The sequence below is a fragment of the Cheilinus undulatus genome, linkage group 8, assembly GCF_018320785.1.
Source record: "Cheilinus undulatus linkage group 8, ASM1832078v1, whole genome shotgun sequence".
Taxonomy (NCBI): Eukaryota; Metazoa; Chordata; class Actinopteri; order Labriformes; family Labridae; genus Cheilinus; species Cheilinus undulatus.
Genome location: NC_054872.1, coordinates 29693292 through 29712304, shown reverse-complemented (window position 1 = coordinate 29712304; position 19013 = coordinate 29693292). Strand labels below are relative to the sequence as shown.

Genomic DNA, 19013 nt, shown 5'->3' with positions numbered 1-19013 from the left:
CTACCATGATTTGGTATCAGATTTAGCCAAGAAAATAAATCTCTGGACTGACAGTAAAGACTAAAATGTAAGGACTTTTTATTGACTAAAACTAGACTAAAATATTTTGAGTTTTGGTGGACTAAAGCTTGACTTAAACTAAAAAGGGTAGAAATGACAAAAATGTAACTAAAACTTAAAGATGTTTTCAAAAGACAAAAACTAAAATGAAAAATAGCTGTCAAAATTAAAACCGTGACAGTCACTATTTTGTGGGGGTTCTTAATCCTTAATCCACCTGAGAAGAAAACAGTGGATATTAAATTCCTGAGGGGGCAAACTACCGTGCATCGTGTCGTATTATATCACATTGCATCATATTGTATTGTATCCAGGGGCGGAGAGTAACTCATTTAATTTCCTTACGTTACTGAGCTCATTACTCATTGTTTTATGCAGCACTTTTGAAGCCAATTTATGGCGGTGGTTGCCAAATTGGAACTGTTGTCTCAAACTAACTTACCTTGTTAAAAGCAAAAAGATGGAGCTGAGACGGACCTTATGTCAGCTATTACATGGCCACCTGTGATTTAGCTCAGCCACATCCCTCATTATGCATAACGTAACTTCTGAGTCCTTTGCAGCCAGGCTCAAGTGGCCGCTAAAGGAATTGCAATCTTTGGTGCAATTTCTCAACACTAGACTGTTGCTTGCCATGGACAGAAAGTGTCACCTGGCTAGTGGGGGACATATCTACTCGTTTCAGCAAAAATTAAGCTTGGCCACCAGCGCTAAACTCCCCATCCGCTCTAAACCACAGAGGAATGCAGTGTGTATGGTTGTGTATGCGACACCCTCAGACCCTCAGACAGGGCAGGAGCAGACTGGGAAGTCCCACCCTTTCTGATGCCAGGCCTTTGTAATCGGCTGGCTGTGTGATAGAGGGCTGAGGTTGTAATTAATAGCTTCAAACTCCAGGTGGAACGGTTTTGTGTACAATGTAGGTGAAACAGCTGCGCAGAAGGTGCACAGAGCCGGAAAGTAGGCTTAACAACCTGGGATTGGTCTTTCAGTGGGGCAGCTTAAGCGGTTTGATTTTTCTTTTATAGAGATACGAGGAAGTCCTGCTGAGCTTTAGGGCATATTAAGCGCCAGAGAATAATTTGTCAGCTTTTTGACTTTGTGTTTTTGTAATGGTTTATGTAAATACACATATAGGAAAACAGGGGGTAATGTTGCATGAGCTGTTTACATGCATCACACAGCAACAAGAAGGAAAAAGGAAGGGAAAGAAGAGTAAAAGGGGGGGTATGGCAGAGAAAAGAAGAGCGAGTAGATCTACAAAGACAGGGAGAGAGTAAGGGAGAGGTGGTCACTGACACATTTAGTGGGTCAGGGACACAAAAGGCGCTGCCTACCAGGCCTCCAGTGGAGCATGAAGCCACCAGGGGAGTGTAACAGGAGAGCCCTGGAGCCCCCATACAGACTGCTCACTAACCAACCTGCTAACAGCCTCAAAGGCAGCGAGCCTGACAAAGGCCACAGGTTGCTCAGACCTGCATCGCTGCCAGGTGCCAGGACGGCAACAAAAGAGCTAAATGAGAGCTCAGCATTGAACATGCAGTTTGATTCAGCTTTTGATCCCCAGGAATGGAAATCTTATCTTATGAGAAGAGGAAAGTGAGAAGAGGGGGAGGGATACAAAGCCAGTGTCTAAAACCTAACTAAAAACTTACACTACATAGTTAAAAGCAACCTTAACCTTTAACATTTCTCTCATTTATACATAAAAACTTCTATCTTACTGGTCATTTTAATTGCAAGCAACCAACTATATAAAATCTAAACTCTGCCCCTTCAGTGGTGTTTACTGGGAGCTCTTTTTTGCACTTTTTGATGCCACAAAAGACTCTCTTAGCACCTATTTCAGCTTCTTATACATACATATCAAAACTTAGGCAAACTTTTATTAATCACACACAGAATCTGACAGAAAAACACAAATAAGCTGCTTCTTTCTGTGTTTGATCATCACAATCACAATGTACTTGTTTAAAACTGTATGATATTAGAGTATCATTTCTGTACACTTCTGTAGATGCTATGTTATCTCTGCAGATAAACTTTAACCCTTAGAGACCCACACAGATTGTGTTGTCAACATAACAAGGTCTGTGAGGTGATGGATCAACAATCATGGAAGTCTGGTGGTGATAAACTAGCCCACCCACTTGTCTATGGCAATTTCTTCTTCATGTTCTGATTTTCCTCCAAATTTCTAAGATTGGATTGTACCAGCAAAAAGAAATCTGTGAGTCACCAGGGTAAATAATGTAAAGTGTAAGGTGTATATATATTTTTAAGCAACACAAAAACAAACGTTAGACAGTAATACAGCAGACAATCTTCCTTTCAATGCAAGTTAAACAAAACTATCCTGTAAGATTGATACTTAAATGGTTATCAGACACATTTGACTCATGTGGTCACACAGATTCTAATGACTTTGACAGGATGTAAACAACACTGACAGAATATTGTTCCTGAGCAACTCTCATAGACTGCATGCAGTATGTTTACATACCCAGTTACAGCTCCATTAGGATATCTAACTGTCCTCGTAGCATAGGGGGGAAACTGATCCACTGAAAGACATAGCTACTGCATGTCCAAATTCAGCAAACGCCCCCCCTTTCAGCCAATTATAATTGGATCTAGTTCTCTTTGACCTTGCTCATAAGTTAGCACTCAGAATCAGATTTGAGTTTTATGGTCAAGTACATAAGAGGTTAATGGAAATGTCAAGAGCCTAGAAACTTAAATAGATTATAAAAGAAGCCCTTATAAATGTAGCTCTTTAAATTTTTTACATGCACTTGGCTTTATATTTTTGTACTAATAGGATGCATTATATCTCCCTAGTTTAACACAACTTTTGCTACTTTTTGGATTCATGCTGTTCTACAAAGCCCGGCATGGAGGCTGCGGGAGCCTTGTCCAGTTTGGGTTGAAACATGGTGTAAACATGCTAGAGTAAATCAATCTCCAACTAAATTATCAAGGTGTGTTTATGTGCTCAGCTAAGAATTACACTCTTGCATTCAGTTGCATTCTTAAGTCAATTTTTCATCTGACAAGCACATTTTTTGTTACTTTTTTAAATGCATGGTAACATATTGACTGACCCCAGAGTAAGACGTGCTATAAATTACTCACACAAATGTGCATATTCGATGACATCTTTGCATTAAAGAAACTCCTCACAAAAAAAACAAAAACTGAATTGGGGGTCGAGGGGGTGGGGGGTGGGGGGTGATTCCTTCAACTGATCACAGCAGTGACAGAAGACACAAAGGAGACTAACAAAGGGGAGATAGAGTAAATATAGCAACGGTGCATACCAAAACAAGAGAGAGGATGATAAAGGAAACTGTCTTATCAGAGAGGATGCAACCTTGTGTATTTCACTCAGCCTTGAAATGAATAATAGCAGATTATTCTTGTTTACATATTTCTGAGTATTTTGCAGACAAATTCCAACAATGCCTTAGTTGCAAAAAGAGAAAATGTTAAAAACCCAGCATTATTTGTTTGGTATCATTGTAGAGACTAGTTGTGTTGAGCTGAAACTGATTTGTTTATTGAAGGTTATGTTGAGTTGAATTTAAAACTATAAAGTGAACATAGAAAACTACAAACAGGCATGTAGCAGCGAACAGCAGACTACAACAACATTAACTTAGCTTATGTAAGTAGTAGGGATGTCAAAAGATTAAAAATCTTAATCTCAATTAATATGATAACTTCTGTAGTTAATCACGATTAACTGCACCCTTTTGATTCTATTTTGAAACTCCACTATTTTTGGATTTATTAACCGACTTCCTGTCTTGATACGGAAAGGCTTTTATTGGTAGATCCAAGCTTTTAACATGCACTAAACCACAGAAAAATTAACTTATTATGGATCTTAAAGGAAATAAGGATAAAATAAAAAGGTACATTTTTGATAACACAATGTTTTGATAACTTCTGACATGCACACATAGCAGTCTATGAGTTTTTAAGAGTGAAATTAATAAATCTTGACAGCCCTAGTAAGTAGTTATTAGCTGGTAATAAAACTGAGGAAAAGTTATACTATTGACTCTACAGGACATAGAAAAGCAAACCAGACCATCAGCAATAAAACTGATGTTTCGAACAGTAATTTTTAATGCCTGTAAGTGCTGCTTACAGCTCTCAGATAAGTCAATAAACAGCGACTTTGCATTTTACATAAAGACTTTTCACAAAAATGGAAACATTTGGTTGTTGAACGAAAGCACAAAGACATTTCTTATGATAAAACTCTGCCTGTACAGGACAGGATACTGTATGCAAAGATATAGAGGGGACCCAAAGTTGACACAAGGTAGAAAATACAGGAGCTTTAGGTGACAATAAAGGGATGGATTAATCAAAGGTGGACTATGGACATAAAAGAGATGTAGCACTATCTACAACGCTATGTAAAAAGCAATAATATGATGCTAGAACTGCACTTACTGAGCTGCATTCCCTCTCACATAATGCTACCTGCTATGTTTTGTCTACAGAACTTAAAGTCAAAATAGCAGCTGTCTACAAGCTGAGACAAAAACATCCACCCCATGAATGTGCACAATTACACACACAGAGGCGACGCTTAATGTTCCTAGAGGCCAGGTTTACACTCAACACAAAAAAAGGGAAACAAATGTGCAAAAACATCGAAAAGAAAGTGATAAAGTAACACAAAACCTGTTCAGAGCACATAATTGGAGCTCATACCTTAATACTCAGGTAGTTGTCACAACTCCGGGATTTTGCTCTGGAGTGCATTCTGCCCAGTGACAGCATTCAGGCACCAGACAAAACATAAATAAGAGTCATCAACTCCAGGTGTTAAAATCCAGCATACAATCCTTTCTGTAAGTCATGGCTGTGGTATCAACAGGTCCTGTGTGTTTTTCTTTCTCCCTCTCTCTCCCTGTGCTGCAGTGCAGGCAGCTGGAGCAGACTAAACTCCTGTCGAAGCGTGAGAGAGCCACAGCGCTGGCTTCCCCGTCACTCACCCTCCCTCCCTCCCTCCCTCCCTTCAACATAACCTCCCCCGCCCTGCTGCTGCTCTGCTACTGAAGCCTCTTCCAGCTGTGATAATGCACACGGCTGCAGCTTCAGAAAAAAACAAAAACAAAACAAAAAAAACTCTACCTGACCATCGCCTAAAGACCCCCTGACACTACCCTTAGCCAGGGGTTGGACTCTGACTAAGTCCTCTCTGCCCCCCCTGACCTCTTGCACCCCTACCTCCACCCCTCCAGCCACAATGGTCTCTCTTTGTCCTGACAATACAAATGGACTAGGGTTTCAGCTTATTCTGCTGCTTTTCAAAGGGCAAAAAGAAAGGAAGACATCAGCATAGGATTGGTGGCTCAGGTCACTCGCTACAATGGCGTTCCCCTTAAATATTGTCCGGGGAAAACTAATCCTTTAAACCACTGACACATGTGGGACATCCTTTTGTTACATAAGACAGATATGACATCTTCAAAACTTCTGCAAATTGCATTCAAGAACAGGCAAAACAAGTTGTGTGTGAGTAAAATAAACTCATCAGTTAACATTCCTCGATGATGACATGAAAATGCACACGAGACACAAAAACATGGGAGAGGTGAGCGTGTTTATACCCAGAGGAATGCAGCAAAAGTGACACTTTGTGAGCTCCTTCCCATCTCCTTCGAAACACAGGAAATCCTTGTTCAGGAAAGCATGCTCTGCGAGAATGCACGCTTTGTGTGAAAATGTGAAGATCATATTAAGCCGGCCTGTGTAAACAGAGCCAGCAGTGAGGATAGGTAATTGGGTTGGTTTATATTTAGAGGAAGGCAGACATCACAATGGGCTGACAGAGAAGGAAGGGCACACACAGTCTCTGGCTGCAGACAAACACTGCTGGGAAGTTTAAAAATAAAGATCAGAAATCAGTAACGGCACACATTGTAACATATACAGTAGATCTACGTTTAGTCTCTGTATATACCTACTGTATAATCTGCTTTAAAAATAAACACACACATACCTCACATACGCACCATTCAAATATACACTCGTCCCTCTCCAAGTAACGTTTGTGCCATGGCTGAGCCTATAATTTCTGTCCCACTTGGATGGTTTCACTCTAAGAGGAAATATTTTCTTCTTTCATGCCTCTTACTTCCTTCTTTATCCTTCTCTTTAATTCTTGCTTATTCAAGTTAGCTGAAATGATGGCACTTGAGCATCACAATGGTTAAGCTGAGGTCTAGAAATGTATCAGGCTGGCACATCTCCATGATGCAGGATGCCTACTCAAGCAAATTTGACTCAGTGGTGTATAATCTTAGAAGGAAGGCTGCAGCCCAGTCTGTCGAGGCTAAATAGTGAGTAGATACTGTATGTTTTTAGGGTTTGGAATCAAATGCAGAGGAGACATGACGGGAAATGCGGGGGAATGAATTGTAACAGAGGTCCCTTGAGGATCTCTGACATGGGAGGTTGTGCTTCATGACAAATATCCAAATCCCAAAGCTACCACGGGCTCTCAATTTAAAGAAAAGTTACTCAAATAGGTTGCAAGTTGAGTGTCTGTTACTGGATGTCTGTTGTAAACATGTTTTACTCTTTGAGAAGTTTTCATTTTCAGTTCTCACCAGGGAGGTATAATATTTTCAGTATGATATTGGTATAGATCAGCATTTTTCAACCTTCTTTCAGTTAAGGCACTCTTTAATATTTTGAAGTAATTCAGCAAAGTAAAATGTTTTCATATGACTGCAGGGGAATTCATGCAGTAATAGGATTAACAAGATACATTTCTAAAGCAATCTCTTAAAACAGTTAAAATGTTAATACTTTACAGAATGATCAGGTAGACCTTAAAAAGACAATCTGGCACATTTGGCACACCTGCTGAACTGGTAAAAGTCCATGTATTCATAGGCACTGATGTGACTACAGGAAAAAGGGCATGTAAGACCATTTTGACAGTTAACACTGGGATAGCTAATGATGTGAACGTTTGGAGTAATTTTTGGTTCATTCTGAAGCATTTTTGACAATGCCAGAAGGCACTTCAGTTGAGAAAGGTTGGTAAAGACAAATAATAGCTAAAAAAAACCAAGTTACCTGAATCAATTGATATTAAAATTCCTGCTGGTATTTCCAGACTATAAATCGGTCATACATCATCAGAATGAACTACTAGGTTTGTGCAGTTTAAAGCAGAAATCAGTGAGCCTATCTCAGCTGTTTTTTGTAAAAAAGATAAGTTTTTCTCCTTGTTCATCCTCATTCCTCAAACTTTAAAGTAGGCTACTAGGACTGAATTTTAGGTCTGAACTACATCTACTTTCAAGGAGTGTTGATTATCGTGTTACATAAAGCATTTCAGGGGACTGTCTCAAGAAACCACCATGCAAAGCGAGTGTAAGCTAAGCTAAAAGGGTCACGCTTTTATTTATTGCTCTAGTGAGCTTACTGTCTGTCAGCAAGTTGATAGACTTGGTTGTTACAGAGCTGTTGTTAGCTCTCAAATAGGCGGATGATTTCATGTTCTTTACAATAAAAATAGGTGCACATTTATCTTCATTGATATTTGTTTGTCTAAAATGAGTTTGTAAATATTGACATATCATATATCTGCAAAAATCCAGTGTTGTGCATCCCTAGTACTCACCAGAGAGAATGGGTGTAATGTTTTAATGTTTCAAAAATGCCATAGGAGCAGCCAGGTACGAACATGTGCTTATGATAAAAGTATTTACACAAAAAAGGGATATTTAAATTCAAAAACAGGATTTACATTGTAAATGTATGTTTTTGAATGTGGTGTCACAGTCTTAATGTAAATAACAGTATCCTTCAGGTGACTCTAAAAAGCATAGGAGGATTCAAACTAAACACAGAGTCAGTGTGTTTAAGTATGGACGTTTATGAAGCATGTCCATACGTTTTTTTACTCCAGCAAGGCTGTATGAAGATACTGTGAGAGAAGGATCAAATGGTGAAAAAGGACCAAAGCTACATGTGTGTTAATGCTCTTCATTGAAAATTTAAGATGATTATTGGCAGATTATATAAACACAAACGTGGATTTTATTTAATAAGAAGAAAAGTAGTGATCTAAAATATGTACATCAGAAAAAAATACATTTAGAGTATTTCACAAGGGACAAGATGCACTTCATTATGTTTATTATGTTTGTTTATTTGAAAATCTTATGGCTTGAACTGTTAAAAGTCAAACTAATAGCTCTCGGCATGGCTGCTTAGTGTCAGTTTTTGGTCTTACGTCTCATCAGTCAGGAATATTCTTGTCATAGATTTGCTGTGATTTACTTGGTGATAAAGGATACAAGATGCTCCTTGGGTTAGCCAAGCAGCATGGTTTGACTTTCTGGGGAAAGAACTCCCCCATGAGGATGCAACAAAAGCTTTAGCTCTAGAGGGAAAGAGGATGAGATGATGGAGAAAAAGCTTTGCCATTAAAAGTGCAGTGTGATCAACATTGGTGTAGCGGGGACTGGTTAGAAGGAAATCATATTTACAAGTGCCGCCTTGTTGATGGAATGAGCTGTGATTGGTTGAGAGTGATAGGAGGAGATAATTCAATCAGCTGGTGGTCAGCTGATTGCAGCCGGGCATATGACTTCCATGTCATGCCTGAACTAATGCTAAACTTAATTATGATATATCAATACGTTTGATCTTTACATACATTAATCAAAAATGTTGATTTAAACAACATGCACTAGCTTGTACATCTGATAAAAACATAATTTCATATGGTAATTTATCTTATATATACTGTACATAACAATACTTAATTCCTTTTTAATGAATACAAAGTGTGAGAGAATGTTGAAAGAGCACATATAAGTTGAAACTTCTGACATTTTTTGAATACAAGATTTATAAATCTTGTTTGGGACAGTAGACATGCTGTTCCTCTGTGGTCTTATCAGCATGTGTTTGTATTACTGGTGATTTAGCTGAAGAAAACAGTGAACGACAAGTATCCTGGAGCCAAACTCTTGCTGAATTTGAAGTGATTTGCTTCACAGGGCTCATGTGCTAAAGCCAAAAATAAATCTAATTGTGGGCTTCTTGTGCTTCTATCTTCAAAATGTTTGGATTAAAATCAGCTCTGACAGCAGCAGAGTTGTTGACAGTAAACCATCATCTCCATTTAACCTAATATGTTTGTTTAAGTGCAAAAATTTAACTTTTCCTGTTTTTCCATAAGGTTTAAAATAGCCTTGTTTACGCAGGATTGTGGTAAACAATATTTATGTGATCTGAAAAAGCAGATAGGTCAGTCCCTGGGGCTGGACGGCGTCTGATAAAACCATCAGGGGAACAAATTAGTCAGATGATACGAGAGCCACAGCTTGATCATTTTTCATCGTCATATCTGACTGTTACATGCAGATAAAAAATATGGGGCAGATTTAAGGGGAGGATGGTCAGAGTGGTTGTTTGGATTAAGATTCTAAGATTTTTCTGATCTTTTCAGATAGACACAAACACACATCAACACACAACACATGCACACACGCTTTCAACCAAACTCTGACCAAAAAAAAAAACCCAAAATACAAGGAAACTTTACAACCTTACTTTTACACTGATTGAATAAAGTGTGTGCTTTGCTTTCGATACATGGGTGGTCATTTCTCTCTCTCTCTCACAGCACTCACACACCAAACTGTGGAATGTAACACCTTGGTCCTACCTCACTTCATACCAACCTCACAGTGCCACCCAGGCCACACAATACACAGCTGTAATGAAAACTTTTAACTTCACCCTTTCCATACCTCTTTAACTCAAGCTTTGTATTCTGCTCTGCCATACTTGGGGCAACATATTATTAACTATCAAAGTGTCAAAAAATCATTCATGGATTCTTAGAAGAACACTTACATCCATCCAACAGTCATAACATTGTGATGAAGTAGTTCAGGACACCATACAAGCACAGGCTGCAAGGTGTGATCAGTTCAAATACCAGTGAGTCGGCTGATTTCCAGAAACAATTAAAAACACCAAAATAAATCAAGAAGATCTGGCTGCAGATCTCTCTGTTGGGGCAACCTCTATGTTGGGGCGACCTCAACCATGGGGTGGGTAGTGACGTCCATTACCCTATCCAGAACCAGATAGACGTACTGAATCATTAATTTTCAGCTCACTGTCAGAGGTTACAGTAAGTGGCTATTTTTCACAACAGCAGAATTTTATGCATAAAAATTGAAAATTTACTGAGGGGAACAAATTTAAATTCAACACACCACAAACTTATGAAAACCCAAAAAGGGTTAGGGTGGTTAGGATTAGGCACCAGAACCCCAAAGGTTAGATTAAGGGGGAAGGCGATGAAATTAGAAATAACACACCACAAACTAAGGAAAAACCCAACAAGGGCTAGTACGTCACTTCCTGCCCCACCATAGTTGTATGCAGCCAGATGCCTCATGAATAAATAGTGACATCCCCAAGTCCACATGACTGTTCCTGTATAATCAAAGGGACAGCAAAATATCTTGAATGCATTGTTTTCCTAAGAACTAGATTAACACTAAAAAGGACTTTCTACAGTGCAAGAGAAAGGAAAACAGCAAAGCCGTTTGATAACTATCAAATATGTTTGTAGTTTAGTGACAAAAAGGGTATGACTGGCTGCTCAGTGTGGTCAAAGGAGAAGAAATGTAAAACAAATTTATTTAGAAATCAGAGGAAAAATGATAAAAAACACAAACAGAAGAAACCAGATGACTGTCCGTTTGTCTCTAAGCCCTGACGAAGACCTTTACAGTCAAAACACGTTGGCTTTTTAAATGATTCTACCAGCAAAATAAAGACTTTTTTTTATGTTTTGGTGTCTTCTCTTTATGTCATTTAAATCAGTAGTTAGCCTTGTGAAATCACTGAAACTATTTTCTGGATATTGAAATAGGATTTATTAACTATTGATGGAATAATCGATTTATTCTTGCACAATACATTTCATCTAGCTTGCAAAAATGCTCGCTTCTTTGATACTTTTTGGATACCAAGTGTATAAAAAACAATAACATTACTCTGTTATTTTAATGATTGATCGCATAAAATAATACTAACACTTTAAAAACACATCAATTCTATGAGACAGTTATCTTTGAAAGGAATGAGTAAATCAAAAGTTGCAAGGAAAGTCCTACATACTTTCTAAATTAAGAAAAAACAATGTGTTGCCTATATTTGTTTCTATTAGTATTAAGTTCCAGTGGTAAAGCCTAAAGGTCAAATCTCAGAGTATATAAGTTCAGTCCAACATTTTCTTAAATCACTGTCAAAGAAAAATAAGAGCAGATAAATCTGCTAATCCAAATCCTCTGATACGATAAAAGTGTAAAACCAGACTAACTTTTAAAATTGAGATAACATTGAAGGGTTTTCTACTTACAAGTCTGTCAAGAAGCTGAGTCCATACAGAGGACAAAGTGAACCCGTCATCACTCTCACACAGCCACGAGAACTCACATCACATCACATCACCATCCGGACTCACACAGGCTGAGCTACTGCCCCCTCTGCCCCCTTCCCTGCAGTCCCAGTGGGCTGCTCCTGAACTGTTCCTCCTCTCTCAGACAGACACACTTCAGGCTCCAGCACTCTGAATGATTACCCTGCTGCACAAATGCACACAGCTACACAAACACAAACACCCACATAGCACCCCAACCCCCTAACCTTCCTCTGCCATGCAAGACTGCACCCAAAGCTCTGAGCTGTACCCAATCACAGCAAACAAATTCCTCTTATGTGAGATTCAAATGTGCACCTCCTCTTTTTCTCTGATGTCTTTATCAGGATAAAGATTCCCCCTGATCTTCATAGTGGTGGTGGGGCACAGCTGTTCCATCAACAGCCCGGCTACAGTCATGCCCCCTTACTGCTGGGAGAGAACGCCACCTGTCATATAGCTGCCTAATACACCTCAGCCCCCCGCTGTGTGGACGTCTCACTCCAACACAAAAGCCACTGTTTCCTCTGAGCTTGCGAGCACAGGTGGCCGCAAGCGGCAAGGTCGAGTTACGACTGCAGCTCCCACAGACCCCCAACAAGTCATCATGGAGTCAAGAAAAGGACATGATGAGTAAGACGGCATCAACTCAGGGATTTGAGACTTCAACTGGGCATAGAGTTATCTGTTTTGATAGGCAATCTTGCTTGCAAACTGGTCCAATCAAATTAAATCACATCTAATCTGTGCTGTAGGGCAGAGGAGTTGGTAAGTCATGGAAAATATTCCCTATATTACACCCACTGATGTGATATTTCACTATTCCTGCACAGACTTGCCTGATTACCCACGCACCCATATATCTGTTCCAACAAGCATTTCAAACATACATCCTTTAATACTTTGCAAGAACATTGCACTGTTTTATGATATAATATCTCGATCAAGGTAATAGGAAATCTTCCAGTCAAAGAAGACCAGCTTAACACAAGCTGTTTATAAGAAAGCTGCATAATTTCTATTTATAATCTGGCAATGTGACTAGTTTGCAAACCCACCAAAGAAGCCGTTTGTACTGTGCTGTTCTTTTCACTGTAAAAACTCTAAATTAAGCCTTGAATTTCTTGTCAAGTACATCTTATGCTTATTTGAGTCATATTCACCTCACAAGTTCAGATAAACATCCTCAAGATGTAAATAGCAAAAACTAAGGCCTGTATTTCTAGTAGAAAGGTTAAAAAACATCTACCATATGAGATATCTTTGACAAGAAATTAGATGAAAACACTTGCTTATGTTATTTTTTTAGTACATTAGATACACATAATAGAATAGACATTCAGTTCAAAATCTAAACACCCTTACTAGCAAAAATGTCATAAATGGCTGCTATCCTCTACATATAACACAGCAACACTGAGAATAATAACTACTGCTCCTCAGAGTTGCTCGTCAGTCTTGTCCTACATGTGTAAAATCTCACTCTGCTTTCTTTTAACAGTAATCATGTGGAAAAGTCAGAAAAAGGCCACATCTGCGGCACTGTGTAACACACTTTGTCTGACACCTACCCCGCAGCAGTGCACAAGTGCTAATAAATAATCAATCTTTTGGCTGATGGTCTTGCTTTTTAAGGTCACACAGAAGCGTATATTCTTATTCAATATGTTTCAGGCCTGACTTAAACGCATCTCAAAAGCTTCAAAGTAAAAGACAGAGCTATGCCTTAAAGATCTGACCAACTAATACAACCTAGCCGAACAACACAACACATAATTCAAATTAAACCCAGTTAAACGGGCTTAATTGTTAAAAAAAAAAAAAACACCTCTCACCTCTCTCTGCTCTCCAGCTTTAAAGTCTCGCATGCAGTGGTCTCTACCTCTCTGGGCTCTGAGGGGCTGACAGCTGTCTAACCAGAGGAGAGGACCGGCCCCCAAGTCCTAGAGGAACCTGACATGTTCCATCAAACGCACGGCTTTGTTGACTGAGGAGAATCACAATATTAATGGCTAGCCAGGCAGAAAGTTTTCCCGGCCCCCCCAGGCATCCCAATTCCTCAGCAGGGCGTAACCCAGTCGTTTTATCTGCACCCATCTCCCCCTTGTGTGTACACTGTGAGGGGAGCACAGAGCAGTGTAACTCCTCTGGCCCTCTAGTGTCAACAAAGTCTAGACAATTGCCCTTTACCTGTGCTTTATGTCCTTGAGGATCCAAAGCATGGACTCTTCAATAAATGCAAAACTCCTGGAAGAAAGTTGGAGTTTTTGCATATCATCATTCCATTTTCTCCTTATTTAAAAGATGATTTAATCCCCTTGTTCTACAATCAGTGATACAATTAAGGGATTAAAGATACATGTCACAATAAAGAGATCAACAGCATCACTGATCTTCACAGAAAATGCAGCACCTGTCAGGCCAGACTGCCTCTAGTGTTTCTGACAGCAACAGATGTCAGTCTGTATTGTTCTGCAGATTACTAAAGCCACTCAGCAAACACCTCCAGGTGTGCATTCCTCACCAGGCAGAGGAAAGGTGGGAGCCACTCCTCTGAATCAATAAAAAAAAACCCTAACTTTGTTCTTACTTAGAGAATAGACACTATCAGAGCTGGTTTAACCTCTACAGCAGTGCTCATATCTATTCACCTTCACAGGAGCGGAGTGCAGTGCACAGGACGGCCGTTTCTGTGGTCCAAGATGAAGGGAAGGGAAGTGAGATGGGTGGTTAATCTTTGGTCTGAACTCTACACCTGGTCTCTGTAGAGTCTTTAATCTTTGGAGGAAAGAGCAAAAATTAGAGGCTCCTCTAATACTTCCCTCACATTGAGCTGTGAGCGCCAAGGGGATGTACACATTCACTCAAACTAAATCACCAGCAGTCAAAGCCAAGGCATGTGGAAGGAAGATAGAGCAATTAACAAAGTAAAATAACTGTCTTTGTCTTATAAGTGACTACAGTAATGACTGTAAATAGACTTGTATCTTAACATTTGCAACAACATAACATAATAATTAGTCAAAAGATACAATGACCAATGTTTAAAGTATTTCTATTAAAGGAAGATACCACAAAAATGAAGGGCTGATACCTTCCAGAGTTGGCTGGTTGGTTGGTTGATGAGCTCTCATCCGACAAAGATCCTCATGGTCAGTTGGTAGAGTGGAACAATGCAGTGCTGGGCAATCCAGGTAAAGAGGCACAAAAGTGGCACAGAACACACTATTTTCTGATTGTTTCACTGCTGTTGCGCTATAAATGGCTCAACCTCTGCGGCCTGTTTAATTCACATGTCAGCAAATATAGGTATTAAGTCCCTTTATCATCTCATTAAAGTACATGTCAGTGTTAGTGTCTGTTACATACAGACAAACAGCAGAAGAGAGAAAAGTCTTCTGGTCATTAAGTGCCAACTATCTGAATTTTTTTTTCCACTTCACCTTGGTAAATAAACACTACATGCTGTCTGATATATGCTTGTAAATTACACAGCGGGAGCTGGAATAAGTGTTGTTATGAATCAATACAAGCAGTTGTCCGAGGATATTCTGTAGGCTATATGATGCTTAATAGTTATGCCATGATCACGGAAATTGTATGGTCAAAGTCAGGTGCACACTACTCATTTCAGAGCCAGTTGTTATTTTAGTGCAACAAAATGAGGATAAAAATAATTTATATTGCTTCAGAAAGCTTGCTATGTTGATTTTTAAGATCATTAAGACCAGTGGCTCCCAAGGGGGTGGGGGTGAGAAGCTTTATCTGCTCTGAGATGATCAAAATTAGGTTTGCATATATTAACTATAATCAATATAACACACTTACTGGATGGTTCTTAAAAAGGTCTTTTGGTAGTGACAAATGTGTGCGAGATTATACCACTAAAAACAATCAAAGTTGATACCTATCTTTGACAGCAAAGCAATGTTTGTTTCCATGTTGATTCTGGGAGGACTGACCATTTTTCAATATATAAGGGGCTGCTTCAAGGACAAAGGTTGGAAACCATTGATTTAGACTACCAGAAAGGTGCAACAAGGACCCTGTCATAGATCAAACTGATTTTCAAGTAAAAGAACTGTTTTCTCTCCCTCTCTCTGTCTTCTTTTTTAATCCAAACTACCAATCGATTGGTCATTGTGTTGGTGTAATTTTGGTCGACCAAGATCTTCTTTGGTTGACTACAGGCCTACAAAAATGTGAGTTAATGGTAGAGCAACAGCCTAGTTCTGATTTGGTCACCTCAGCTTGGCTCTGTGTTGTGCAACCAATTGGATGAAGCATCAATCTCACTTGACATCCCAGTTGATCTGCAGGTTTTTGCTGCCAATCAGTCAGATGGTTGTCCTGTGGGAGGTGATTAAAAAATGCATAATTGGGTTTAGGGATCTCTTCACTGAACGTGTATCCTTTCATTAGGGAACAAGTTGTGTTTATTTCAAATTCCTTGTTTTACATCTCCATACACTGTCTTTTTTGTTGTAAAATGAGAACTGTCCCTGATAAAGAAAGAAAAAGTTTATTGGTTTTAGTAGTGTGTAAAAAACAAATCAGAATGCTATTTGTATGTAATGTGGGGCAAAATCTTGCAATGTTCACAGATTGAAATCAACTGTTTTCTCACTTGTTTCACACTGGCAGTGACCACATTATGTAACGCTGTTAAGTAATCCCACTCTCCCTGTGATATCTTTTAATTGGAAACTACTTTCTGTTAAAAAAAGGGTTTATTATTCTGCAAGAATCAGGAGCTTGGGTAGCAATAGGAAAACCAAATTTTGAAAAAACAAAAGCTGAAGGATCAGGATTTATGGTCCAACTTTGTTCATGGAAATGCTACGACTGAATCCAAAATAACTGTCAATCTTCTTTCCAGCCAGGGGACAGAGGTAAACGAAAAAGGCTAAAATCTCCGCTGTTTACTAAAAAAATCCAAGGCACGAGTCATGTCCTCATTTCCAGTAAACTGAAGGATGTAAGGCACACTGATAACCATCACAGGGCTCATTACAGGCCTTACTCCATGTCTCTGCACCTGATAATTTGTGCAAAAAATGCACATCTGAACAAGAGAGAAAAAAGCAGGGAGAAACAGAGACAGAGAGATAGGGGAAGAGAGAGAGTAAGCGATAGGGAGGGCGAGGTGTTTCCTGTTTCCATTGCTCTAATTAGACCTGTCTCTGGAGGATAGGGTCATCAGGAAGAGGAATTTGGTCATTGGGGAACCCCTCAACGATTAAAAAACTAATGAGTATTCAAGCTTACTTAAAGCTTATATAGGTTTTTATACTTCTTTTATCCACCTTACTTGTCTGAGGTAAAAGATTATCACAAGTAAGTATATATAAGCTCCGCAACCAATGCAGATCTCAAACAGTAAAATTCATGTGTGGTATCAACATGAATTTTTTTTTTTTTATGTCAATTTTTATAATGTGAAAAATAAGATTTTTTTTTAAGGACAGTTGTCTTAGTAGAAACATTTTTTACAAATTTTAGAAATTTGAAAATTTCTTCTTTTTAACTGTCAAAATGTAAAAACATTTCTCTTATAAAGGGACGAGAAAGTGTGCTTGAATTATCAGGGTATTTCACGACTCAGCCTCTAAGGTAAAGTTTACTCTAGGGTGCTAGAAAGGAGGCTCCAGCTGATTGTCGAACCTCAGATTCAGGAGGAACAACACTGATTCCATCCTGGTTGTGGGACCGTGGACTCTCAACCCATGCAGGGCTCCTTGACAGAGCATGGGAGTTTGCTCATCCAGTCTACATGCGTTTTGTGGGCTTGGAGAAGGCTTCTCCCTAGGGGGTGTCAAGTGGGGGGGTGCTGCGGGAATATGGGGTTGTGGGGTTGCTGTGGTAAGCGATCTGGTCTCTGTATAACCAAAGTGAGAGTTGCATCATCAGCACAAAGTCAGACACATTCCTGGTACATGTTGGCTTCCACCACGACTGCCTCTTTGTCTCTGATACTGCTTGTGATTTTCATGGTAAGGAACCTAAGGTAGGAGGAGGGTTCCCAGCTCAGGGACCTCAGAATTTCATCTCTGATGCTTGCAGATGATGTGGTTCCGCTGGCTTCCTCAGCTGAGGACCTCCAGCAGGCAACGGGGCCATTTGGGGATGAGTGCGAGAATAATGAGAATAAGCTCCTCCAAGTCTGAGGCAATGGTTCTCTGCCAGAAAAACAGTGGATTGCTCACTCTAGGTGGGTTTTGAGTCTTTGCCCCAAGTAAAGGAGTTCAAGTGTTTGGGGTCTTGTTCACAAGTGAGGGTAAAATGGACAGTAAGATTGACAGGCGGATTCATTAGCAGTTTTGCAGGTGCTGTATACTGTTGTGGTGGAGAGGGAGCTGAGCTTAAAGGCAAAGCTTTCAATTTACCAGTCGATCTATGTTCCAACCCTCACCTATGTGTATGAACTCTGGGTAATGACAGAAAGAATGAGATACAAGGGGCCAAAATTAGAGGCTGTCTGGACTCAGCCTTAGAGATAGGGTCAAGAGCTTGAACAGCCAGAGGGATCACAAAGTAGAGCCACTGCTCCTTCACATCAAAAGAAGCCAGTTGAAATGGTTTGGGAATCCGATCAGGATGCCTCCTGGTCGCCTCCCTGAGGTCTTCCAGGCACGTCCAACTAGGAGGAGACCACAGGGCAGACCCAGAACTCATTAGAAGGATCGTACATCCCATCTGGCCTGGGAGCATCTTGGAATCCCTCAGGAGGAGCTGGAAAATGGTGCTGGGGAGAGGGACGTCTGGGTTGACTTACTTCACCTGCTGCCACCACTACCCGACCTCGGATAAGCGAAAGAGGACGGATGGGTGTGTTATATACAGTATGCATGAATTTACCCGCTATTTTAAGGATTTATTCATCTCCTCTCACCTGTTTTTTAAATACATTTTTTAGGATTCATTACTTTTAAAAATTTTCAACACCTAAATGACAGAGATTATATTGTTTAAAGCGCCTAATATCATATGGTATCAAAGTATCAAAAATTCTGACAAATTTATTCTTAAGTCAACTGGTTCGACAAACAGATTTTTAAACCTCCATTCAAAGAGAGAAAAAAAAACTAAAAATGTAACGAAAAATCCAATAATCTTTACACTATTGTTGCATATGTATTGCTTTTATAATGTCTGTCTTTCTTTTGTAGATAAGAATGCCTGTTTTAATATAAATCTGCGTGCTGTTTCCAGACACCATGGAGATCAAGGTTAAGACACTTTGTTGCTTCAAACAGGCATTGAACAAGAGGCAAAATGTCAAAAAGAACCTTGGAGAAAAAAATCTCTTTGACTTTTTGTAGATCTATTCTGCTGGTTCTCATCAGAACTTGAACACTGCCCTCCTCTGGTGGCAACCTAAACATACTTAAAACTTATTTTTCCTGCAGAAAACTACAGAACAAGAATGCACTTGACATTAACTGTAGAGTGCTAGACCCAC

The 19013-nt window shown here is 39.5% G+C and overlaps 1 protein-coding gene and 1 long non-coding RNA gene across 3 annotated transcripts in view; both read right to left on the bottom strand.

Moving 5' to 3' along the window:
- Positions 1–4990, bottom strand: part of zgc:158766 (uncharacterized protein LOC100009641 homolog) — a 40188-nt gene extending 35198 nt beyond the window's left edge. For both annotated transcript variants that reach the window (XM_041794077.1, XM_041794076.1), the window contains exon 1: positions 4792–4990. In XM_041794077.1, coding sequence (XP_041650011.1) covers positions 4792–4860 — 69 coding nt within the window. In that variant the 5' untranslated portion in view covers positions 4861–4990. The remainder of the gene's footprint in view (positions 1–4791) is intronic.
- Positions 4991–14233: 9243 nt separating this feature from the next.
- LOC121514019 lies at positions 14234–15893 on the bottom strand. The gene is made up of 3 exons (XR_005992243.1): positions 15797–15893; positions 14646–14732; positions 14234–14329 (listed from the first exon to the last, which is right to left on the bottom strand). It is a non-coding gene; the product is annotated as an uncharacterized LOC121514019 (long non-coding RNA).
- Between the last annotated feature and the right edge of the window lie 3120 nt (positions 15894–19013).